The following is a 27,973-nucleotide window of genomic DNA, read 5'->3' on the forward strand; positions in this document are numbered from 1 at the left end:
TCGAAAAGCAATGTTTATTTCTGTAATACACTATTTTTTTCTGTTTACGGGCAACTGTAAAATGTATTCTGGGTTAATAAATTACATACATTCTTCTTTTTTGTCAAATAATTTAATTAAAAAATTATTTTTGGACACCTGTACAAATAATTATATAAATTTTTATATTACTAAATAAAGAATTGAATGACCTTTCAAATGAGCTATCGCATGTCCCCTATTCTCGTTTAAAAAATTCATCCATTACGTCATCGCGCCCAGATGGATGACGTCACTAGTATAAAACATATGCCAAAATATCGTAATTTAAAATAAAAATCGACCTCTTTCGGGATTTTTCCTTAAAGTCGCCTTTTTACGAAATAACGAATTTATTCTTTTCATTTGCATCGTACTGTATAAACAAATATATGAGTGTTCAAAATTTAAAACTTTATTGTTTATTTATGACGCATAACGTAAACAATTAACGTAAAAAGTGAAATTATGTATAGGTTATATCATTACCTACAATCCGTAAAAGTTTCAAGTTTCTACATTGTAAAAAACAAGAGAATTTAAGCCTTTTTCCATTAAAATCGTTTTTTTTTTATTTAAACAATTAATAAACATAAACAAAAATTTTTGTTTTCTATTCGTGTATTGTTCCCTCGAATGCATATGTCTGCAAATTTTCATTCATTTGCATGGAAGAAAAGGTAGTCAAATTAACATCCAAAGATTTGACGCAATCTATTGAACTAAATAAAAGCGTTTAATAAATTACATACATTCTTCTTTTTTGTCAAATAATTTAATTAAAAAATTGTTTTTGGACACCCTGTACAAATAATTATATAAATTTTTATATTACTGAATAAAGAATTGAATGACCTTTCAAATGAGCTATCGCATGTCCCCTATTCTCATTTAAAAAAATCATCGATTACGTCATAGCGCCCAGAAGGATGACGTCACTAGTATGACATATACGCCAAAATATCGTAATTTAAAAATAAAATCGACCTCTTTCGGGATTTTTCCTTAACCCTGGATTGCTACACTTATTTTCTAAACTCAATCTGCTACATCGAGGTACAGTGGTACCCCAAATAAAATCGACCTAAAATATTTATATATGTATGTTTTAAGAACTTATGACAAAAACAATCTTAAGATAACATGCTAAGAATTTATTTTGTATACAAAAATATTTTATTATATTATTATTCACAAGTTTATTTTCATATTTTCTACACCCACTACTGCAAATTGGTGTAACTTACAAACAAGGTTGGGGTACAAGTGTACCCCAGGTAGCATTCCAGGGTTCAAGTCGCCTTTTTACGAAATAACGAATTTATTCCTTTCACTTGCATCGTACTGTATAAACAAATATATGGGTGTTCAAAATTTAAAACTTTATTGTTTATTTATGACGCATAACGTAAACAATTAACGTAAAAAGTGAAATTATGTATAGGTTATATCATTAGCTACCATCCGTAAAAGTTTCAAGTTTCTACATTGTAAAAAACAAGAGAATTTAGGCCTTTTTCCATTAAAATCGTTTTTTTTTTTTATTTAAACAATTAATAAACATAAACAAAAATTTTTTGTTGTCTATTCGTATATTGTCACCGCGAATGCATATGTCTGCAAATTTTCATTCATTTGCATGGAAGAAAAGGTAGTCAAATTAACATCCAAAGATTTGACGCAATCTATTGAACTAAGTAAAAGCGTTTAATAACAACGTGCGAATATAAAATATGTGCAGCAAAAGATGCGGAAATAACAAATAGAGGAAATGAATCTGCACATATGTATTGTTGTATAATTTTTATGGGAAAAATTTAGAAAATAAATTTATATCAGAGACCACGAGATCATAGATTTTCATCGCCCTGTATATAAAAAATTGTAAATATTATAATTTAGTTAGTAAACAGTTGTTTTCGCGGAAAGTGAAATCGTTAAGTGATTTGTTAATGTTTCTCTGAACGGATATACAATTATGCGGTAAAACTAGAAAGTACATTTATTTCGCTGTGGAATGAACAATGACGTTTTATAAATGTTTCTTAGAAGGATAGGCAGTGAACAAATTTATTGAGTTTAGAATATAAGGCTTTTTGTTTAGCATTTTGAAACAACGAAAGTAATTTGGTGCCTCCTAGAATTTAACAAAATGGAAAAGTTGTATACAAAATAAATTGGTTCTTAAGAAATGAAAATATGGATGTAGTTGGTAGAGAGGATGTTTGTGATTGGCGGAGAAAGATAGATTGTGGGGATGTGAGTGTTGAGTCTGATTTTGAGGAGAGAAAAATGGTCACTGTGTAATGAATATCTGGAGAGTACAGTCCAGTTTTTAAAAAGTGAGAAGTCGGCGTAAAGTGGTGAAATTGGCTTTTGCGAGCAGAATCGTAGTGAAACGAAATCGTTGACCGAGTTGAGAAGTTAATTTTTCTTGTGTCCGAGGAGATTCCTGTGTTCTGTCTAGAACGAGTAGCCGGAGGGTATCAATTTGCACAAGATATCGAGCAGAGAGAAAACTGAATATAGATTTCGAGCGAGTCCCGTTGTTTGTTTGTTGGTGAAGCAGTTTGGACTAGAAGTACCTTCGCTACATCCTAGGAGCCAGTGTGGGAGAATCGAGGACTGCGCAATCCAGGAAGAAGAAGTAAAGAAGAAAACAAAAAGGTTAGTCAGAATTTTTGTGAAATGGAGAGAGTTTGTTTTATATCCACACCATTTGTTTATTTTTTGTATTGAGCATTTCTATAGCATAATTTAGTCATTTCAAAATTTAAAGAAGAGATAAGTAATCAATTCAAAAGGAGAAAAGTAAATTTTAGTATTTTTGTAAGAATAGTCTAACGAATTATTTAAATAAAAATTTTGTTAAAACAAGGGAGATATCAGAATTAAAGCTTAATTTATTAGATAAAAAAAAGTTGCAACAGAATTGAATTTTAGTATAATTTTTAAATCTTATATTTATAGTATACGCTGTGAGCTTCGCTGGTGTCGCTCCTGGCGGATTACTAATCAACTTTCACTGGTAATTTTTAAATTTATTATTTAATTGTTATCGCTTAATATTTACAACGCAAAAAAGTAATTAAATTATAATCGATTTTTTTAAGATTTTGCTAATCATTTTGACGTTCTATTGATAAAATATGAATTTCTTACTTCGGATACTTTCACAATTATCGTGTAGATGGCGGTAAGATTAATATATTAATTTATAATTAGATATTACTGAACATTAAAAAAACTTAAATTCAGTATTTAAAACGTATTGTATATTTAAGGTAAAAATATATAACACAGCTTTGACAAACTAATACTTTTTATAATTAATGTTTTTAATTTTAATTTTAAATTAATCACTTTGACATTTATGTCAAATTTCCAGTAATCGTTTACAGACTTGTCACTACTGGCGCTCGCGAATTTGTAAATATCCCTTCTACGTACGAGCTCACAGCGTATATTGGATAAATAAAAAATATTTATAACATTTATATGACATCCAGTGTGTTTAATTTCCCTGTTTTTTCCCTGGATGAACTAAGCAACTAGATATACTAGAAGCCACAAACCTAAGGTATTGCATTAAAATTAAAATGGGCCTGAGAATAACATTTATTAGAAAATTCAATTTAATTTTGGTTGTGTTTTACATAAGTAATAATTAAAATAATCAAGTAATTAATCAAAATAAGAATTTGCTGATCAATCTCATAAAAAGAGAGAAATATAGAGCATAACAGTATAAATAAATGTTAAGAGAAAAATTCCCAATACGATAACAGTGCCAATAATAACATACACAAGCAAAAAGGGGACTTTTGAGAAAAGTGTACAGGAAAGTAAACTGGGACAGGATTAGAAATGAAATATCAGACAAATGACAGAGCAGAAACCTATTACTGAGTACATTAAACAGAAGCAAATGTTCTGGTTCGAACATTATTAATAAAATAAAACCAGAACGAATTACAAGACAAATATTAGAATTGGAGAGTACAAGGAATATGAGAAGGGTAGGGATAGATGAGATCGAAGAAATGGGAAGGAAGAAAGGTAAATGTATTGAAGAATTAAAAACAATGGCCAAAAATGGAAATGCAGGGAAAAATGTAAAAGAAGAACCGTAATCTCAATCCGGCGCCTGAGAATGTAAATGATATGAGAAGTAGAAGTGTTTCTCCTCTTAAGCACACTACCCGTAAATACGCTGTATAATTGTTTTATTTACAAAGTAGTGAATTCTGAGACGAAAATTCTCTCTACACCAAAAACATCAATTCGACGTTTGGGAAGTCATCGTCTTCTTCTTCTGTAAGTACCGTGCCCAAATTTTAGGCGTGAGTAGCTTCCATGACAATTTGCTGATAGCGTTCTCGAAGTCATATGCAATTAAAAAGAAAAGAAAAATTCAAATTTTTTGCACTTCTCTTTAGACTAAATATACCTAAGCAAAGGATATGTTTATTTAATTATTTCGTATCTAAATTGGATATAATGATGGTATGTAACCAACTTCTAATTCCTTACAAACTTTAATCAATACCCCAACGGTAACCAAGGAAACAAAACATTTTATCTGATGGCATAAAAGTTGAGCCAGTGTCACGGTAAATAGAACTAAATTAAAATGGCCAAAGGGAAAGGAAAAAAGGGCAAAAAAGCTAAGAAACCAGTGGAGATTGATCCGAATGCTTTAACAGAAGTCGACAAAACATTTTACGAACTAACTATTACTGATTTAAATCGAAAATTGGCCAGATTGAGGTCAGTAAATGTATCTAATAAATAGGTATTTTTTATAATAAGTAAATAATAGTTTCTTCTGCAGTTTAGGTTTAGATAAATTTAAATTTCAACGTTGTGTAATTTGTGGTTCTTATATTATTGAGAAATATTATGAAACATTTTTTTTTATCCTATAAGAGCAAAATATTAATGTGTATGCGTTTGTGCTTGGCATTATTGGTTTCAAAGTTATAACAAATATTATGTAGGTACTGTATACAAATATAAATTAATGCCTTATAACAAATTTCCCAAAAAAATATTATATCGTACTATTGTACCGTCTGTCATTTAGATTTAAAAAGTAGAGGTTATATGGCTCTGCTCTTAAACGTCAATTTAATTTTTTTATGGTTATGTTGATTTAGCTACGTTAGAGCTATGTTATAAGAAGTTTAGCTACGCTCAAAGGTACTTACCTATTTATTTGAAACAATAAAAATGCAAAATAAATTGTTCGGAAGCTGTTAATCTTTTATCAATTTATAGGAATACTAACATGAAAAACATCAATCAGAACAAACCCAATGAAAATATACTTCTTGTAGCACTACCCAAGTAGCAATTTGTCGACGCGACAACGTTGTCTACCGCGTGGCAACGTTTTCTTACAACGTTGTTATTGCCTAAAAGACGACCCTATTCTGCACTGATTTGGTGGACGATTTTTGAGTTGTCTTGACGTTGCCTAGGCAACCTCCTGTTTAAGCAACATCGTTTCGTAACCGTTGCATAAGACAACTGAAGCGACTATAAAAAGCACCTGCGCGTGCAATGGTTGCTCAAGGAGTCAGACTAGTTATGTTTTTTTACCTATATTTTTAACACCTGTATGGTGAATGCGAAAACCAAAAAGTAAAATGTTTTGACATCGTATTGGGTATTTAAATTTATATGATATAAATACATAAAGGACTTATTGCCTGATGTGAAAATTATAAACGCATCTCAGATTACCGTCAAATATGGATATTTCATATTTAAAAAACACACGCGCTGCTTTTTTATGACATTTTTGACAAAAAATATGCAAATTTAAAAAATCAAATTTTAATATAAAAGTCAAAATTTATGTTAAAGATGTTCTGTATAAATTTAATGTATTGATGGTGCTTTTAAAGTTATCAGAAAATGCCTGCATTTTTTATATTCTGTGTTTTCATTTTCTTTACATCCCAAAAATCTCAAGTAAAACCAAAATGGCGCATTAAACAATATTACCAATATTACTAAAAAAATACCTAATTACCAACCTTAGACGGATAAGACAACTTAGAAGTCCAATCGCCAACCAAACCCGGCCGCGCCGACTATCAAAACCATTTTAGAACGCACCCTCTTATTGGGTGACAGAGGTCATGTGACCAGTGTCAAAAGTGTATCATTCTCATTAACAGCGTTGCCACATTTAGTAGATTTCTACTTTTTTGGTAGATTTTTGATATTTTTTAAAAAATTGTAGTAGGCAATATTTTTTAGTAGATTTTTGGTATATTTCAACAGAATTTGATCCATTTTTTTCGAATCATGAGGAAACTATAATAAGTCTTTTTGAAAAATTTAAACGCAGAATGAAAGACTGCATTATTTAGAAAATCCAAAACGTTTCTTTTGAACGAGATATTTGGAATTAAAAGTCACTAAATTTTTTCTTTTTTTTTTTCACCCCTGTAACGTATTAAAATAAACATAGAAGTTTTCAGGGACTTTCGGTCCTCGGTAATAACGTAATCTTTCTTTGTGCGTTTAAATTTTTCAAAAATACTTTATTAGTTTTCTAAGGATTCGCAAAAAACGAAAACATTTAAAATACATTGAACATTTTAACAGACGACATTTTGAGCCTATCTCCTTAAGTTAGCTGTTGTTTTTATTATAAAAAATCCCAAATATATCCCAAAAATACTTAAGTATATTTTAGTTTTTGATTTAGTAGATTTTAGCTAAAAAATGATAATTACCAGTTGGTGGTTTGGAATAATTAGGTTTCCAATTTTGTGGAATTCCTCTTGGGACATTTAGGGCGGATGTGCATATCACTGATGTATTACTGTATATTTACATGGCCTAAAAAGAATCTACTGATTTTGTGAAAACAAAACTACTGAAAGAGTTAAAACTGACCTGGCAACACTGTCTACCAAAGCAGATACAAAGATGGTTATCAAATCTCAAATTTACTGATAAAACAATGGAATGGAAACCAGCTATTTAAAAAAACAAATAAACAGGTTGTTAAATAAATCGAAAATTTCTATCAAAATAAAATATATAATAATTAGTTTAGCATTATAACATTTTTAAGTCGTTGCGATTGTTGAAAATACTGAAGTGTGATATGTAGTTGTCAAAATGGTAATAAATTAGTTGCCCGTATAACTACAGGTTGTAACATCGTAATGTCAGTCGGGGTAGGGGACGTTGGCCGAAACAACTGAAAATGACCTGAAAATGCTCTCGGGCAACGTTGTAGACAGTGCATTTGTTTGTACTGACAACCAATGCGTCGAAAAATTGCTACTTGGGTACAACCCGGGATGGGTCTTGGTTGACTGCACAACTCACTTCCATCTCGAAAGGTCGTCCATGATAGTTGGGTCAGTGAGTAGCCCCATTGTTCTTAAAACTGACCATATATTAGGTACATATTCATCGAATTTACGATTAGTACTTACAGGAACCAAAGCTTTGCACCTCGCAATTTTTACAGAATGCATCAATTTGCTTGAAAATTTGAGAATAAGTAGTGGTTAGTCCATGGATCAAAATCTATATGATGCTGACAGGCGCTTTTACCATGGGGTGGTTGCCACCCCATCTCGGGGGTGGAAATTTTTTATTATATTTGACCGCAAAAGTTAATCAAAACGTTCATTCTAAGAAAAAAATGTTCTATACATTTTTTTTATAAAATTAATAGTTTTTGATTTATTCGCTATCGAAAGTGTTAGTTTTATATCTAAAAAATCAATATAATTTTTCGATGTTATACTCATTTACGATTCACTCAATTTTTGCCGTAGAACAAATTTTGTCAAACTAAGTTCTTGGGAATTAAATTACCTACAATTTCATATTTAAACATTTTTCGTATCTCTGATGCTAATCGATCTATTCTGAAGAAAATGGCATTTTTTACCAAATTGCAAACATTCGTTATTCGCTTTAAACTTCAGTTTTTGAATTCAGTTTTAAATTTTATATTTTAGTATTACTTATTGTATATCTATGTATTATTAATATTATTTATAATTTACACATATTAAAGTCATAATTTGATATTAGTTTTTTCAAAGTAAATTAAATGTAAGACCAAATACTTACGATGTCGGGATAGTATCACGAGGTTTTTCCTGGTTTTCCCTCGTGATTTACTATGGAATCTCTAACGCGAGGATTTTACTGTCATCGTTGCATTTGGTTGTCTTTTTAAAGACAGATCACATGCTATGATATTTTTTGTGACTGATATTCTTGAGTTGGGATTGATTTCATGTAATCGAATGAACTATCTTTTAGTAAAGTCGTCCCAGGAACGCAACTCATAAATATTGACGATATCATTTTAAAGTCTTCTACTTTAAAATGTATAATATACGTCTGAATTGCCAATATTAATGAGTCAGATTAAATAAATTATTAGAAGAATTTTTTTACTTAGCAACAACATTTTTGTTTATTTTAGTAGTATTTTGTATTTTGACAACGAAACCCGATTGGGCTTCGAAACGTTAATAAAATCTTTTTTATTAAAATTGTGGCTTATTTCCCATTATAAATAGTTGATTATAAAAATGCCACAAGGAAATAGCTTCAGAACAACATTAACTTAAGAATATCCGTCATAAAAATCATAGCATATGATCTGTCTTTAAAAAGACAACCACAAGCAATGATGACAGTAAAATTCTCTTGTTAGTCATTCCATAGTAAATCACGTGGACAAACCAGGAAAAATCTTCATGATACTATCCCGACATGGTAAGTATTTGGTCTTACATTCAGTTTACTCTTAAAATTAACACCAAACTCTGATTTTATATGTATGTTGTTTTAAAATATAACTGATGTATTCTCGATTTGTTATTGACTTACTAACCGTGGTATTTTCTTTTTATCGATTTCCTCTTTTAATCTGGGTAACCACATCTTACTGCTTCTATCATAATTAGAACCGCTTCTTTGATTTTTCTGTTTTACCATCTGTTTCTTTCAGGACTATACTTGAATCTTTCCACTGAACTCTATGTTCATTGTCCCATGCGTGTTTACATTATTAGTATAAATATTGAGGATACATCATTTATATTTTAAAATAATATGCATATTATAGTATCAGAGTTTGGTGTTAATTGTGAGAGTGAACTGAATGTAAGACTTACCATGTCGGCATAGTATCATGAGGTTTTTTCCTGATTTTTCCTCGTGATTTAATATGGAATAACACAAGAATTGTACTATCATCATTGCATGTGGTTGTCTTTTTAAAGACAAATCACATGCTATGATTTTTCTGAGGGATACGTACTTTCAAATGTATAAGATATGCCAGAATTATTATAAAAAAATAATATAAATGAATCAGATAAAATTAAATTTATTATTAGAAAGAATTTTTTACCAAGCAACAAAAACAAAATTTGGGGTAGGCGCAACATTTCGGCTCTAATACTTTTTAAATGCTTTAATTTTTTTCGAATCCTGAGAAAACTAATAAATATTTTTAAAAAATTTAAACACAGAATAAAAGACTACATTATTACCGAGGACTGAAAGTCCCTTAGAATAGACAAAAAGCTACTTTTGAATGAGATACTTAAAATTAAAAATCACACTTAATTTTCTCTTTTTTTTTTCACCCCTGTAACTTATTACGATAAACATTATAGAAGTGTTCAGGGACTTTCGACCCTCGGTAATAACGTAATCTTTCATTCTGAGATTAAATTTTTCAAAAACACTGATTAGTTTTCTCAAGATTCGAAAAAAATTAATGCATTTAAAAAGCATTGGAGCCAAACTTTTGCGCCTATTCCCTTAAGTTATGAATGTTTTGTGTTATTATAACGAATTCCGAAGTGCAAGTCGAAACGTCAAATAAATGTAATATCAAACTTATACTGTAGCTTTATTGCTAAAGAAAATAGTAAATTTTCACTTGAGAATTACACTATATGTACAGTCTTTGGCAGTCTTTGCCATAGGCGTAACCAGGTGGGAGTTTTGGGGGTTATAGCCCCCCATTGGGATGGACTTTGAGCTCTATACGCTTAACACCATACCCCTCAGAAACCTTCCAGTAGTTGTAACCCCCCTTTCCAGTCTTAGGATCATCCTGGTTACGCTTATGGTCTTTGCAATACAGGAGGTAGGTATTTTTAGGAATTGTATGTCTCCTCCATAAACTTATGTTAATTTAAATTACTTTAGTTACAAATTAATCACAATAAGTATCACAAAATAGTTATTTTTCTAACTAGTGCGGAAAGTGATACTTTCACACACGAGACTGCCGTTGACCCGAGCGACGCGATAGCGGAGTTCGGGCAAGCAGTTGAGTGCGGGGAAGACACTTTCTGTATGAGTTGGTAACAATATTTTTTCTAGGGCCGTGCGTTTGGAAAAAAAGCCACAAAAAATAGAGTTATATAAATTTTTATTTAGAAGTGAAAATACACAAATTAATTCTTTGACAAGGTTGTCAAAACCAAACTTTCAATATAATGGGTTACCACGACGACGATATTGGTTTCCATGACGACGATTCAAAACCATTGTAATTGTCTACTGATCTGACTTTTAAATAGGTTTGTTCTAGCATCAGTTTCAAACGGTTTGAAATTGTCAGCGAATAGTGGACCAGCGCGAGTAGAGGGGATAGCACTGGTGACTGTATTATGTTCTCTAACTGACCAACTGTTTGCTGACGGTTTCTGACTAGTTTGACTGTTTGCTAGAACAAACCTAATATGTCAAAATAATTTTATTTCATCGAATTATCAGTAGTAATTACACAAGAGCTCTAAAATTATTGATTTTTTCCCGAGTGACACTTTGACAGTTTTAATTTCACGAGCCGAAGGCGAGTGAAATTATGTCAAAGTGTCACGAGGGCAAAAACTCTATATTCTCATTTCAGAGATCGAGTGCAATTTGTTGCGATTATTTCATGAAGAAAACTGTTCAAAATCAAAATTTTATTGTAATTTATTTATGTAAGTACAAATTAGTACAATTAAACACACAGTTGTTATAAATATTTAACGGTTGAAAGTCATCACTTTTATAATTTTTAAAACATTCATTGTCATTAATGTCACTGAATGTATTTTTTCATAGCAACGAAGGACATCTGACGTAATGTACCTGACGACGGGAAATTATCAAAAATTATCAGTTTAATTTTGATTTCTGTAGCTTTGTATTGGTCAGAAGCTCCTATGAATGAAATAATCGCGCTAATTTCATTAAAACATGAACACAGTAAGATAAATTTGAAATAAATTAGTAAATAATATCTAAATATTAGTTTATTGCATGTATTATAATATAATATAATGCCATATTACAGGGTATTTTACTTTCCCGCACGCCGTGCGGGAAAATTTACTTTCACGCACGCCGTGCGGAAAGTGCAACTTTCGGAAACGAAATGCGTGCGTCAAAGTGGCTCTCTTAGTACGGCCGTAGAAAAAATTATTTTTATTAAAAGTGGAAATTAAATTCATATAAAAATTAATTAATCCATTTTGTTTCATCTCAGATCCCAAAACCAAGAACTAGAACAGAAAAATGAAGAACTGGTACAAGAAAAAGAAAAACTGGACGAAGATAGGAACGATATCATCATGTATCTTAAAAGAACTCTGCAAGAAAAAACAAGTGAAATAGCTGAATTGGAGGAACGAATAACTGCCATGAAACAGGAGCAAGAAGATACAACCCAAATGTACGAGGAAAAAATTGTCGAAATGACGAATGAATATAACACAATGCATGATCAGTTAACTTCTGAAAATAAACTGTTAGAAGGTAAATAAATTTAATATTAAGATATTTGAGGTAGTTGCCAACAACTTTATTTAATTAATTTTTTTTATTGTTTGACGATTCGGTAATACCTAGATATTTCGCTGGATAAAGGAGAGAAGAGTTAAATATTAAAAATGAGACTGAAAGATGAACCTATTAACCTATACATTATTGATATGTATCATGTTCCTCTCTTCTTCAGGGTACCCCGTCAAAATAGCCCCGTCAAAAAAGCTCCGACAAAATATCCCCGACATAATATCCCGCACACAAAATAGCTCCGACAAAATAGCCTGCAGACAAAATAGCCGCGGAATAATAGCCCGCCGACAAAATAGCCCCGACAAAATAGCCCCGACAAATAGCTCCCTTCAGAATTCATCATGAAATAATTCCTTAAAAATACATTTTTTAGGAAATGGTAATTATCCTATATTCAGATGTTATCTTAACCACATTAAATAAAAATGGTCTTTTCAGAGAACTCGAGTCCTGTCTTCCCTGCCTCTTGGAAGTTTGAACATTTAAGTTAAGCGAAAATCAATGTTTATTTATGATATAAACATTTTTTTCTGTTTTCGGCAACAGTAAAATGCATTTTAAATTAAATAAATTAAATACATTCTTCCTTTTTGTCAAATAATTTAAATTAAAAAAAGTTTTTGGACACCTTGTATAAATAATTATGTAATACAAAAATGAATAACCATTTTCAATTTCGTTGCAAAACGAAAACACAGCCGAACCATATTCCAAATCAGAGATTGCTGCAAGCACCCCTACCGGTTTCGAAACTTATTAGTCTCTCATCAGGAGGCACATATGCTGCTCTCCCTGATCCAACCAAAACAAATCCCAGCGTGCAGTCCCGGATTGCAACGAACGAAATGGCATAGATTCCCTAGCGGCAACTGCTAGCAAAAAGACTAAGTTTTCACTCTAATGGCATATAAAACAACATAATGTTACTCTACATTCCACCAGACTGAAAACAATGGGAACCTTCTCTGGTTACACGTCCGAGGCTTCTACAATTTGCAAGCCATAACGGATGCTGAGACTAAGGAAGATGAGGGAATTTTACAATTTATAATTCACGTCCCATCTGCTCAGCGCGGTAAAGTTCCAACGAGAATGGTTCCCTTCGTACTCGAATCAGAGTAAACATGTAAATCAAAAATGAATAACCATTTTCAATTTCGTTGCAAAACGAAAATACAGCCGCACCATATTCTAGTCCAATCAGAGAGTGCAGCAAGCACCTCTACCGGTTTCGAAACTTATTAGTCTCCCATCAGGAGGCACATATGCTGCTCTCCCTGATCCAACCAAAACAAACCCCAGCGTGCAGTCCCGGATTGCAACGAACGAAACGGCATAGATGCCCTAGCGGCAACTGCTAGCAAAAAGACTAAGTTTTCACTCTAATGGCACATAAAACAACATAATGCTATTCTACATCCCACCAGAATGAAAACAATGGGAACATTCTCTGGTTACACCTCCGAAGATTCTACAATTTGCAAGCCATACGGATGCTGAGACTAAGGAAGATGAGGGAATTCTACAATTTACAATTCACGTCCCATCTGCTCAGCGCGGTAAAGTTCCAACGAGAATGGTTCCCTTCATACTCCACACAGAGTAAATGTAAATCAAAAATGAATCTCATCATCTTCCTTAGTCTCAGCATCCGTATGGCTTGCAAATTGTAGAACCTCGGAGGTGTAACTAGAGAAGGTTCCCATTGTTTTCATTCTGGTGGGATGTAGAATAGCATTATGTTGTTTTATATGCCATTAGAGTGAAAACTTAGTCTTTTTGCTAGCAGTTGCCGCTGGGGCATCTATGCCATTTCGTTCGTTGCAATCCGGGACTGCACGCTGGGGTTTGTTTTGGTTGGATCAGGGAGAGCAGCATATGTGCCTCCTGATGAGAGACTAATAAGTTTCGAAACCGGTAGGGGTGCTTGCAGCACTCTCTGATTGGACTGGAATATGATTCGGCTGTGTTTTCGTTTTGCAACGAAATTGAAAATGGTTATTCATTTTTGATTTACATTTACTCTGTGTGGAGTATGAAGGGAACCATTCTCGTTGGAACTTCACCGCGCTGAGCAGATGGGACGTGAATTGTAAATTGTGGAATTCCCTCATCTTTTTTAGTCTCAGCATCCATATGGCTTGCAAATTGTAGAAGCCTCGGAGGTGTAACCAGAGAAGGTTCCCATTGTTTTCATTCTGGTGGGATGTAGAATAGCATTATGTTGTTTTATATGCCATTAGAGTGAAAACTTAGTCTAATTATGTAATAATTGTTTCTAAGAGGCTGTTTTAGCCGGGGCTATTATAGCCGGGGCTGTTTTGACCGGGGCTATTTTGTGTGCGATCTATTTTTTCGGGGCTATTTTATTTGCGGGCTATTTTGTCGAGGCTATTTTGTGTTCGGGCTATTTTGACGGGACTTTTTTGACGGGGCTGTTTTGACCGGGCTATTTTGACGGGCCACGGTGATGTACATATCTGCGTAGGCGTTCAAATGAGATTTTAGATAGTCAGGATTAAATTATTATATTTTTAGCAGCATTGCGAAGAATCTCATAACTGTCGATTCCTGCCCGTTGGCGAATGTTAGGCAGACATGATGTCTTTTTACGTCCTAGATCTATCTCTAAGTTTATTAATGAATATGGTCTTTAGCGTCCATACTTCTAATACTTTCACTTTATCATCTGATATATCAGATTAAAATCCAATTTGCGATCAATAAGGAATTTACGAAGTTTCAAAAAGCATTTCCGGCATGTTCTACTCTGCTCTTTATTTCAGTCTCAGGGACCCAAGTCTCATTTAGCAGACAACTCAAGTATTTAAACTGCCTGACTTGTTCGATTTCTTCTCCAGTTTCACAGATATTTGCGTTTGGGTAATTATTTCTACCTATAATAATTGTTTTTCTCTTCTTAATATTTATTTTTAAGCCCAAAGCTTCACTTGCAAGAGTCCTATCATTTGAAAGGCATTGAAGATCTTCGATGTTATCTGTCTCTATCGCTGTGTCTTCGGCATACTTAATGTTGTTAATAAATATGTCGTTTATTTTAATACCCTTATTAGAGTCTGCCACTGCTTTTGCGAAAAAATTGTCTACGTATAAGTTAAACAACATTGGAGAAAGTATACAAACTTGCCTTACTCCCTTTTTAGTTGAGAAATCCTCCGTTTTGCTAAAGTTTTGAAGACGTACTGTTGATTCTTTGGTTCTAATACCGATTGGCGATAATTCTTGTTTCTCAGAGAAAAAAAAACAGAGAAAAACATCCTTTCTTTGATGTAAAAAATTTTGTATTAATATTTGCATACTAAAGATACATGGACGGAACACAGAACAAATCAATCAATCCTCCAAGAGCTTAATATTTAGACTCGACTTTCCTCTATTTGCCTCTCCACCGTCTTAAAATTTTTCGGCCATATTGCAAGAAGAAGTGATGATAATCTTGAGAGACTTATAATTTCGGGAAACGTTGAAGGGCGCAGAAGTAGAGGTCGCTCACCTACTCGATGGACGGATCAAGTACAGAAAGCCAGTGGAAAAACATTCTCTGAATCCATGAGGGAAGCTCAGGACAGAAGCCGATGGAAAGAGATAGTTGCTCGTATTATAGGGAATCACGACACTCAGCAATGAGGAAACGACTGAGGAGAGAGGAGACTAAAGATAGCCTCTCTCGTGTCGAATCCATTTTTAGAACCAAACTCCAGGCACTAACCTCTTCACATTTCTTGAATAATCTTGTGTGTAGTATTCTCAAGAAAAAGTTTTAAAAAGAGACTAAGTTTTCAATCTAATGGCATATAAAACAACATAATGTTACTCTACATTCCACCAGACTGAAAACAATGGGAACCTTCTCTGGTTACACGTCCGAGGCATCTACAATTTGCAAGCCATAACGGATGCTGAGACTAAGGAAGATGAGGGAATTTTACAATTTATAATTCACGTCCCATCTGCTCAGCGCGGTTAAGGTCCAACGAGAATGGTTCCCTTCGTACTCGAATCAGAGTAAACATGTAAATCAAAAATGAATAACCATTTTCAATTTCGTTGCAAAACGAAAATACAGCCGCACCATATTCTAGTCCAATCAGAGAGTGCAGCAAGCACCTCTACCGGTTTCGAAACTTATTAGTCTCTCATCAGGAGGCACATATGCTGCTCTCTCTGATCCAACCAAAACAAACCCCGGCGTGCAGTCACGGATTGCAACGAACGAAACGGCATAGATGCCCTAGCGGCAACTGCTATCAAAAGATTAAGTGTTCAATCAAATGGCATATAAAACAACATAATGTTACTCTACATCCCACCAGACTGAAAACAATGGGAACCTTCTCTGGTTACACCTCCGAGGCTTCTACAATTTGCAAGCTATAACGGATGCTGTTTTTAAATTTTTAAATTATTTCGTTTGATTCGAAATTGTCATCTTCAATGTTATAACTCCGTTTGTATTAGGTTTTCAGCAAAAATAAAAAACATTCTCTCTTATTTTTTATAAGGTACAGTTTATCTCTTAATGGTAGGGGAGCCCAAGTGAGGATTTTTGCAGTTACTCGAGTGCGTCAGATTATTACATTGAGAGAAACCTTGTACCCTGAAAATGTACCTCTACCATATATTGGCTCTTAATGCAGGGGAGTTCGTTAAGGGGGGGCCGAAAAAAGATCTATCCTTAGAAAAACTTGAAATCGTCAGATTCAGATATGGTAAGTTAAGTACATGCAAAACAGTGGATATTTCAAAAATCTGACGATTTGAGCGGAGTGTAAGGAAATGGGCGAGTCCCAAAGTTTCACAAGAAAAAAGCGAATATTTCGCGAACTAAATGACTGATCAAAAAACTAAAAAATACGTGTTTAATATATTTTAAAAATCTATTGAATGATGTCAAACACTACTTGCCAAGGAGAGGGGTGGGGGGTAAATTTAATATTTGAAATACGAATCCCGCGATATTTCGCGAAATGAACATCAGATCGAAAAACTGAAAAATACACTTATTCAATATAGTCGAGGAAATGAAGCTGAAAAAATGGCAAAACCTCGCAATTTTTTCGTCCAGCATCGATTTGTACAAAAATTTGGGATTAGGCTCATTTCACCCTCTAGTTCATTTTCTATATTGAGCCGTTGTACGCTTTTGGTTTTTTAAGGGTGAAAACTACCCTAATTGTAAAAAATTATAAAATAACATTTTAAACTTTATAATTGTCAACATTTGGTTCTTATTAGTTACGTAATGATTGTTTTATGCTTTAAGATATAATATCATAATATTTCAACCCTTGAAACCACCCTTGTTGGAGCTATATATAAAAAATTTACTTATTCTAAAAGAATAATTTCGGCTTGCATCGATTTACATAAAAATTTGGAATTAGGATCATCTCACCCTGTACTTCATGTTCTATATCATGCTTAAGGGCGTTGATTATTTTTAGGGGTGTAAACTACCCCTTATTGTCAAAAATTATATAAAAATATTGTAAACTTTAATATGGGTAAAATTTGGTTTTGATTGGTTAATTAATGATTGTTTTATACTTTAGGATATAATATCATAATATTTCTACCCTGAAAACCCACCCTTAATAACATTACAATTTTTATAAGTAGATATTTTAATAGATCTATACAGAAAAAAAGTAGAATTAAAGAATTACAAAAACATTTATTTACAGAAAAATACGAATTTACAAATATGTACAAATACAAATACAAATAGTTTTTTAGTCATCTTCCAGTATACGAACCGGTTCTGTGGTGTTATACATACATTGAAAATTATCCATAAGCGGACTATCCGAATTTTTCGAAAAAAAAATCGTTTTATAAACATAGCTCCTTCATTTTTGGCGATAAAAAGTTTATTCAAAAATGAATTTGTAGGATTTTTGAAGAGTTATAAGACTGTGTACACTAAATTTCGTAAGATCCCTTAGTTTTTAATTAGGGTGGGTTTAAAGGGCTCGAATAAGGGGTATTTGCTCGTAAATAGAGGTTTAAACAGCTATATCTCGCTAAGTGTTCACTGTAATGAAAATCTATGTACAATAAAATTTTATTTATTAAAATAGCTACAATTTAGTAGTCTATAATTTTTTTCGGATCTCCAGTATTTTCGGAGATATTTTGAAGTAAATGGTGAAAAATGGGAAATTCCAAAAAAATTATTTTTCTTTAAACTCCAATTTTTCTAAAATGAGGCCTTTTTAATAGGTCAAAAATCTTGGGTGTATTGATAATACAAGTATAAAAGGAATTAGAGACAGGTGAAGACCAATTTTTAATTAGGAGGGTAGTTAGGGGATTGTTTTCACTGATTTTTTCATAGAGAAAAGCAGGTACCGACCTTTTTTAGATCATAAGTCGCCTAATTTTCAGAATAGAAACTTTTTATTTTTATTTTTTGAGAGACCTAATTGTATACTTGAAAAAATATTATTTAAGTTTTCCTCGAAAAATGCAAAGTTTTTCCGTTATTTTACTTTGAATATTTCAAATTATGCATTTGACGAAAAATACTAATTTTTAACATGCCGTATCTCGGTTTGTATTGGTCTTAGAGATATTACAGAAAAGGAATTTGGTTTTTGTTACTAAAAGGTACAATTTTGATATCTACAGTTTTTTGGATTAAATGCATATTTTTCGAGGTATTCTCAAAAAACCTTCTAAAGAAGTCGATTATTTCATCGAAAAACTGTTACTTTCAAGCGCGAATAACTCGAAAAATATTAGTTTAACGAAGAAAATTAAAAACATTTTTTTCTTGGAATTAGTCTTTACATCGATTCACATAGTTAAAATGTAATAAAAAATTCCCGCCCCCGAGATGGGGTGGCAACCACCCCCAAGGTTTTAGCGTACAGCGGCATGATATAGAAAATGATCCTTGGACTATTCCCTACCTTCTGTGAAAATTTCAAGTAAATCCATGCTGGACGAAAAAATTGCGAGCCAAAATGCTTCATTTCCTCGACTAATATTTTTGAAAAATCTATCGAATGGCACCAAATACTACACCCCACGGAGGTGGGGTGGGGGATACTTTAAAATCTTAAATGGGAGCCCCCATTTTTTATTGCAGATTTGGATTCCTTACGTAAAAATAAGTGTAACTTTTATTCGAAACACTTTTTAGAATTATGGATAGATGGCGCTATAATCTAAAAAACCGATTGTGGTAAATGGAAAATTACATTAAAAATGCAAAGTCCCCACTAAAATGGAAAATTTTACTTAACTTTTTTTGGTTTTAGGACCTATTTTTCACAACCCAATAGGTCCCCATAACGCTCGTTTGACTGCACATTTAGCATACTTTTCTCTCCTACCATAACAGTTTTTTTTTTATAAAATGTAAAGTTTTTGAGTTATTTGTGATAAATCGATTGAAAACAAGTAAAAATTAAATTTTCAAATATGAATAAGTCTAAAAATTTATTTATCGAAAAAACTCTATAGATTTTTTTGCGTAAAACATATTTTTTTATCGATTCTTGAAGTTATTTTCAATATAAAGGTACTAACTTCCAGTTGGGGTAGATTCCATCCCAATGTACAAGTACTCTTCGACATAGGGTAGATTTTGAAGTTAAGGATAAACAGAGGTGAATTAGAAAATTTTGATGGAATCGGGGTTAAAACCTGGGTATCCATTCTTGCTTACATTCCCATTTCTAATTTTTTTCTGTTAATATGTCTATACTACTACAGTCCATCTAATTTACTTACCGTTGCACGTCATTATCTACGCCAGAGATCTAAGTTGACATAGTTGCCAAAGTATAAAAAAATCCTGAATCCATTTTAAATCAAATAGATCACATAATTATTGTAAACGTGGATTATACAACAAAACAAATTAATATTCAATGTAAATAAGTAAAAACTTAAGAAATAGCGAACAAGAATTAAATTATAATCTTTAAGATTTGCAGTGCAAGCGTTTTTGCACTGCATTGTTAATAATTATTAAAAAACGGCTCCGAACTGTTGACATGAAGCCGGTAGGTTTCTTTTTATGTATATGTCTACAATAACAACTAAAAAAGTTGTCAGATACCTCGATTATTCCAAGTCATGATAAAATTAGGTGAAATTTATATTTTTATAGTAGAGGATGTTTTTATAGTAAAATAAATAATAAAAACGATTCGTGTGATTCGAGTAAATGTGCTTCATAAAAACGCTTTATAATCCATTTATACAAATTAAATGAATCATATTATTGTGTATTTCTTTAGGTTAACATTAATAGAAAACTTCAAATATTATTTCTACGCGTATATAATAAAATATGTCCAGTGGCTGTAATTCCAGTGTATTCGGCAACGTGATTCTAAAAAAGAACACACCTACCGCATAAATATTTCGTGTTGGTATCATGCGACGTCACAGGCTATGACGCGGATGACGTGCAACGGTTAGTAACTTAGATGAAGTATATGTGTTTAATGTTTTACTTTATATGCATATTTTATTTTAGGAAAATTAAATTCACTGGAGGAATTCCGATCTCAACGCGACGAACTGATGAAAAAATTCGAAACCCAAGAAAACGACATGGAAGCGCAAGAGAAACGTCACAAGAGGGAAATGTACGAAATAGAAAGAAAATTCATAATTGCCAAAGATCGCTTGAAGAAAGATATGGAAGCCAAACTCCGTCAGCTCTCCACAGAATTCCACGATGCTACAGAGCTAAGAATAGCTGCTACAACACACCGAGTAATTCGAGAGAATATTGCTGTGAATAATGAACTGGATGTCCTCTTGAACAACCAGCAGAAACTGTTTAATGAAAACGTGAAGCTCAAAGATAAAGATTCCAATTTGCATCGTCAAGTTGAGCTGCTTGAGGCAGAAAAGACGAAAGCTTTGGCTAAAGTGAGAGTACAAGTAAAATTGATAGATAGATTATCAGATGACAATGAGTTTTTAATCAGCCAACGTGACCACTACAAGGCATATGAAACAAAATATTTAGAATGTTGTAGGAAAACTAAAGATCTCACAGAAAAATTAACATGTTCCGAACATGACAAAAGAATCTTGGAACAAAACCTTCACCATGTTAGATGCGATAGAACTGCTATACAAACAGATTATTTGTATTTACAAGAAGAGAATGAAAGACTGAACGAAATAATGATAGAGGCAGTTAGTTGTATCAAGGAAGCTTTAATTGTTAGAATTGACAGTGATATGTCATTTAAAGCTTCCAAACGCGACAATTTGCTGAACTCTCTGTTGACTTTACTAAACAAAGCTAGAGACCATAAAATACGTTGTCCTTCATTAGAAACTGTTTCCCTATTTGAAGCTACATATGCCAGAGGAGACCTAGGTTTTGTACCGAAACCCGTAGAGCTACGATCAGCGGTTCCCGTTAGAAGGAATATGGATACTCAAACAGGAGCTAGCTTTGAAGAATACATAGCTACAGGCTACATTGCCAAGACTAAGATGCTGTACTCGGAAATTGAAGATGAAGAAGATATAGTTGAACAAAGTGAAGGAGAACTTCGCGAAGAAGAAGGTCAGCATGAAAGTGTTTTGTATTTTGATGATCAAGAAATTCCAGGAGAAGAGTCCTCTGATGATGGGACTAACTTGTACGATTTAATTCCTGAGGAAGAACCAGTCAGAGATGAACAAACTACTGATGTAGAGCAAGTTCAGTCTCCAAAAGAAGATGAACCAGAAGAAAGAACCTCCAGAACTTCTGGAGACCAAAAGTTTTCAGAAGAAAGAACTTCCAGAACTTCTGGGGACCAGAAGTTTCCAGAGGGAAGAACCTCCAGAACTTCTGGAGAACAGAAGTTTCCAGAAGGAAGAACCTCCAGAACTTCTGGAGACCAGAAGTTTCCAGAAGGAAGAACCTCCAGTACTTCTGGAGACCAGAAGTTTCCAGAAGGAAGAACCTCCAGAACTTCTGGAGATCAGAAGTCTCGAGGAAAAAGAACCTCCAGAAACTCTGAAGACCAGAAGTCTCCAGAAGAAGACTTGAATACAAAGAGTGATTCAAAAACAGAGCAGTAAATCTTATTTGTAAAACTTTTAGGAGCAATATGAAGACAAAGAAACAGAGAAGTAATTATTTGGAGAAAAATTCTTCTAGTCCGCTTAGTCTGATATAAAATACATAGTCGTGATTAGTTTATGCTTTGCCAATACAAAATTGTATATAGAATATACATTTCCCTCAAAAATTATGGAGTTTTTTTAATCACTTTTACAATTATTTACAATTACTTCATATATAGATTATCTTCTTATTATTTTTGTGTAGAGATGACTGTCTGTTTTTTCAATATAAGTAAGTTAGTTGTCCTTCCTTTCCTTTCCTTATGCATACGATGAGACGTATGCATAGGGAAAGAGAAGTAGGTACTTCTAACAATTCAGAGAAGAAAGCTGAGATATATTATGACGTGTGATGAGATGAGATAAATATCTAATACTCCAGGTCATTATGCAAGGAAAAATCAAAGGAAAAATACCCATAGGATGGTGACGTAACTCATGGCTGAAGAACCTTAGGAAATGGTTTGGATGTAGTAACAACGAATTATTTAAAGCCTCGGTCTCAGAAGTAAAAATCGCTCTGATGATTGCGAATCTTCGAAGCGAATACGGCACCTACAGAAGAAGAGGTTGTCGTTTCATCGTTTTCGTAGTCTTCCCACTGATCGTTTTCCTAATGACGAACCGTCTCTCGATATCTTTACTACTGTATTTGTTGTCATTCGGCTTATATGGTAGTTCCATGCTACTCTTCTGTTTACCACCCAGTCCAATGTTCTCCACATTTCATCTCCGCATATATCTCTTCTTCTAGCTCTACCCCATAATTTTTTACCATCGATTTTTCAAAGGGTTCTCATATCTGCTGTTTCTAGCGTTATTTTTGTTCACTCTGTGTCAGGTTGTGTTTCTGCCGCGTATGTCATTATTGGTCTGATGACTGTTTTGTAAATTCTGCCTTTCATTTCTTTTCCGATATTTTTATTTCTCCATATTATTTAATTTAGACAACCTGCGGTTATTTGCTCTATTCTCTTGATATTCCACTTCTGTTTCGAGCTTTCCGTAGCTAGATAATGTGATGGCTAGATATTTAAACTATAACCATGCATTTTGTCTTTTTCGGAAAATTACTATGTAGTCCAGGGCGGATCTGTTTTGAGATGAACGTTGAGAGGTGACTCTATTTTTTTTACAGAATTTGCTTGGAATTAACTCATATAATAATAATTGAGTTATCCTTCCACTCAAAAAGGTCCGGAACATTGTTTAAATAATCAAAATGTCAAAAAATTAAGGAAAAATTCGATTTTTTTCTTCGTTTTTTGATGATATCTTTAAAAGTATTTACTTCCGAGAAAAGTTGCACTAAAATAAAAGTTGCGTAATTAAATGTCCTACAATCTAATATTGGCTAAAATTTTTTTAAATTGTTACACTTGTTGCAAAATGGCAATAATTGCGAAAAAACCATAAAAAACAAGTATTTTCATTTTACGTATTTCAACCATTTTTGCTACACTTAGGATCTTCATATTTCACCCAGAAAAACTTTATGATATGATAAAACAACACGGTAAATTTAGTTAAGATCGGTTCAATAAATTTTGCAAAATAAATTTTGCAATCCAGCTTTCGCAAAAAAAATTCATTTTTTCAAAATATTGCAGGACTGAAAATAAAGCAGATAGCAAGTTAATTTTTTTTTACGAATAGAAGAATACTGTACCTTTCATTTGCAATTTACAAAATTAAAATCGGTTAACTACCACGACGTCAGGAATTTTTTTAAATAAACAATAATTTTTGATGCTACGCGCAGAACAGCGGTGTTCGATTCACACAAGTTGATTTCCACCAAAATTTCTTCCAATCTTTATCTAATATATTATTTTCTTACTCTATATTTTATTGTATGTTCATATTTTAATTCCACAAAAATCAAACTAATTTGTTTATTGTTTGTGAAAAATTGTTTAAACAATTGCATATGTTTAAAAATAATACACTTTGGTTTTCTAAGTTAAAATATATGAGCAAAGAAAGTTTTTGCTAAAAAAAAGTGTTATTTCAAAGGACAGAGTATGTGTTTTTATTTTGCAATAAACAAATTTATTTATTTATTTCGAAATGTACTAAAAATTAAAATTTATCAATCATTATCAAAGGTCATTAGAATGCCCAATCAGAAAATTTTTGCAAATTTCAAATGAAAGGTACAGTATTCTTTTATAAGTAAAAAATAATTCAACTTGCTGTCTGTTTTATTTTCATAGCTGCAACATTTTGAAAAAATGAATTTTTTTTGCGAAAGCTGGATTGCAAAATTTATTTTGCAAAATATATTAAACCGATCTTAATTAAATTTATAGAATCGTTTTATCATATCATAAAGTTTTTCTGGGTAAAATATGAAGGTCCTAGGTGTAGCAGAAATTGTTGAAAAACGTAAAATGCGAATACTTGTTTTTTATGGTTTTTTCGAAGTTACTGCTATTTTGCAACAAGGGTGAAAATTTTTATTTAATCCTATATTGTAGGAAATTTAATTACGCAACTTTTATGTCGGTACAACTTTTCTCTAAAATGAATACTTTTAAAGTTATAATCAAAAAAACAAGAAAAAAATCGAATTTTTCCTTAATGTTTTGACATTTTGATTATTTAATAGTTATTTTCCTAACTAGTGCGGAAAATGATACTTTCACGCACGAGACTGCCTTTGACCCGAACGACGCGATAGCGGAGTTCGGGCAAGCAGTCGAGTGCGGGGAAGACACTTTCAACATGAGTTAGGAACAATATTTTTTCTAGGGCCGTACGTTTGAAAAAAAGCCACAAAAAACAGAGTTATATCAATTTTTATTTAGAAGTGAAAATACACAAATTAATTCTTTGACAAGGTTGTCGAAACCAAACTTTCAATATAATGGGTTACCACGACGTTCCATGACGAAGATTCAAAACCATTGTAATTGTCTACTGATCTGACTTTTAAATATTATGTTAAAATAATTTTATCTGCGACTGATACATAATATATGTATTATACTTGTGGTGTTTGCAATATAATGCCATATAATAATCCCTTAGGGATTAATAATGCGGGATTAATAGCTATTAATCCCTCTGGCACAACAATCACAAAATTCACCACGGAAACAAAATAATCAACCTCAAAAAGTGTCACTGTCAAACGAATAGTATATTTGACAGTTTGTGTTGAGATGGACGAAAATAAAGAATCTTTTAATTGTACACCACCAGAAATTGTAGAACTAGCTACAGCAACAGCATCTACCTTAATACCTTATGTAAATATTTGTATTAAAAACTCTACTAAAGTTAATGATGATTCTCAACCAATTCAGTTTATTAATTGTACTATTACTAATTTTAATGTTTTTAACAAATAAAGTTGTTAATTAAAAATCTTAAATTAATTAATTTGTCGTAGATAAAGTAGAGTATACTACTTGCAATAATGGCTCTCATTCCCTCGGAATGTTACTCCCTCGCCGCTAACGCGGCTCGGTTCGTAAATATTCCTCGGGAATAATAGCCATCATTATTGACTCGTGGTATAATCTACTATTATTTCATCGAATTATCGCGCTAATTTCATTAAAACATGAACACAGTAAGATAAATTTGAAATAAATTAGTAAATAATATCTAAATATTAGTTTATTGCATATACTATAATATATTATAATGCCATATTACAAGGTATTTTACTTTCCCGCACGCCGCGTGGGAAAATTTACTTTCACGCACGCCGTGCGGGAAAACTTTCGGAAACGAAATGCGTGCGTGAAAGTGGCTCTTTTAGCACGGCCGTAGAAAACCAATGTTCCGGACCTTTTTGAGTAGGAGGATAACTCAAATATACTCATAAAAAAATATGAGTCACCTCTCAACATCCAAATGTACTAATATTTTTACAGATGCGCCCTGGTCTAATGTTCAATCTGGCGGTTATATTAAATTGGTGCAGTATACGTTGTAAATCATCTTCTCGTTGATTGATTAGTATTACATCGCCTGAATAGCAGATTAGTTTAAATTATTTTTCTCTCATTTGGTATCTTTTTTTAGATCTTATACTTTTATTATTTCATCCCTAAGCAAGTTGATCTGCTTGAGACAGAAAAGAATAAAGCTTTGGCAAAAATGAGAGGTAAGAGTAAAATTGATACATAGATTATCAGACAACAATAAATTTTAATCCGTCAACATGACCACTACACGATATATGACACAAAATATTTAGAATGTTGTAGGAAAATTAAAGATCTCACAAAAAAATTAACATGTTCCGAATATTGCATCTAACATCACCATGTTAGATGCGATAGGACTGCTATACAGACAAACTACTTGTATTTGCAAGAAGAAAATGAAAGACTGGACGAAAGAATGATAGAGACAGTTAGTTGTATCAAGGAAGCTTTAATTGTTAGAATTGACAGTGATATGTCATTTAAAGCTTACAAACGCGACAATTTACTCTCTGTTGACTTTACTAAACAAACCTAGAGACCACAAAATACGTTGTCCTTCATTAAAAACTGTTTCCTTATTTGAAGCTACATATGCTAGAGGAGACCTAGGTTTTGTACCGAAACCCATAGAGCTACGATCAGCGGTTCCCGTTAGAAGGAATATGGATACTCAAACAGGAGCTAGCTTTGAAGAATACATAGCTACAGGCTACATTGCCAAGACTAAGATGCTGTACTCGGAAATTGAAGATGAAGAAGATATAGTTGAACAAAGTGAAGGAAAACTTCGCGAAGAAGAAGGTCAGCATGAAAGTGTTTTGTATTTTGATGATCAAGAAATTCCAGGAGAAGAGTCCTCTGATGATGGGACTAACTTGTACGATTTAATTCCTGAGGAAGAACCAGTCAGAGATGAACAAACTACTGATGTAGAGCAAGTTCAGTCTCCAAAAGAAGATGAACCAGAAGAAAGAACCTCCAGAACTTCTGGAGACCAGAAGTTTTCAGAAGAAAGGACTTCCAGAACTTCTGGGGACCAGAAGTTTCCAGAGGGAAGAACCTACAGAACTTCTGGAGAACAGAAGTTTCCAGAAGGAAGAACCTCCAGAACTTCTGGAGACCAGAAGTTTCCAGAAGGAAGAACCTCCAGAACTTCTGGAGATCAGAAATCTCAAGGAAAAAGAACCTCCAGAAACTCTGAAGACCAGAAGTCTCCAGAAGAAGACTTGAATACAAAGAGCAGTAAATCTTATATGTAAAACTTTTAGGAGCAATAAGAAGACAAAGAAACAGAGAAGTAATTGTTTGGAGATAAATTCTTCTAGTCCGCTTAGTCTGATATAAAATACATAGTCGTGATTAGTTTATGCTTTGCCAATACAAAATTGTATATAGAATATACATTTCCCTCAAAAATTATGGAGTTTTTTTAATCACATTTACAATTATTTACAATTACTTCATATATAGATTCTCTTCTTATTATTTTTGTGTAGAGATGACTGTCTGTTTTTTCAATATAAGTAAGTTAGTTGTCCTTCCTTTCCTTTCCTTGTGCATACGATGAGACGTATGCATAAGGAAAGAGAAGTAGGTATTTCTAACAGTTAAGAGAAGAAAACTGAGATATATTATGACATGTGATGAAAGGAGATAAATATCTAATACTCCAGGCCATTGTGAAAGGAAAAATCCAGGGAAAAATATCCATAGGATGGAGACGTAACTCAAGGTTGAAGAACCTTAGGGAATGGTTTGGATGTAGTAACAACGAATTACTTACAGCCGCGATCTCAAAAGTAAAAATCGCTCTGATGATTGCCAATCTTCGAAGCGGATACGGCACCTAGAGAAGAAGAAGTTGTCGTTCCATCGTTTTCGTAGTCTTCCCACTGATCGTCTTCCTAATGACGAACCGTCTTTGGCCATCTTTACTACTCTCTTTGTTGTCATTCAGCTTATGTGGTAGTTCTATGCTACTCCTCTGTTTCTTACCCAATTAAATGTTCTCTACATTTCATCTTCACATA

At 32.8% G+C, this 27,973-nt stretch overlaps 2 protein-coding genes and 1 long non-coding RNA gene across 3 annotated transcripts in view; 1 reads left to right on the forward strand and 2 right to left on the reverse strand.

The window, feature by feature from the left end:
* The window catches only part of LOC114336298 (uncharacterized), a 233,738-nt gene that overhangs the window by 107,006 nt on the left and 98,759 nt on the right, over nt 1-27,973 (reverse strand). The gene's annotated exons all lie outside the window — the stretch shown is intronic.
* LOC126890681 (cilia- and flagella-associated protein 157) lies at nt 4,591-22,209 on the forward strand. Its single transcript, XM_050659807.1, has 3 exons — nt 4,591-4,788; nt 11,573-11,841; nt 20,399-22,209. The coding sequence occupies exons 1-3, from the start codon at nt 4,652-4,654 to the stop codon at nt 21,952-21,954; spliced, it is 1,962 nt and encodes a 653-aa protein (XP_050515764.1). The 5' UTR covers nt 4,591-4,651; the 3' UTR covers nt 21,955-22,209.
* On the reverse strand, nt 21,447-27,337 carry LOC126890682 (uncharacterized). Its single transcript, XR_007700411.1, has 3 exons — nt 27,046-27,337; nt 21,753-21,794; nt 21,447-21,710 (listed from the first exon to the last, which is right to left on the reverse strand). It is a non-coding gene; the product is annotated as an uncharacterized LOC126890682 (long non-coding RNA).

This window comes from Diabrotica virgifera, chromosome 8, assembly GCF_917563875.1.
Source record: "Diabrotica virgifera virgifera chromosome 8, PGI_DIABVI_V3a".
NCBI lineage: Eukaryota > Metazoa > Arthropoda > Insecta > Coleoptera > Chrysomelidae > Diabrotica > Diabrotica virgifera.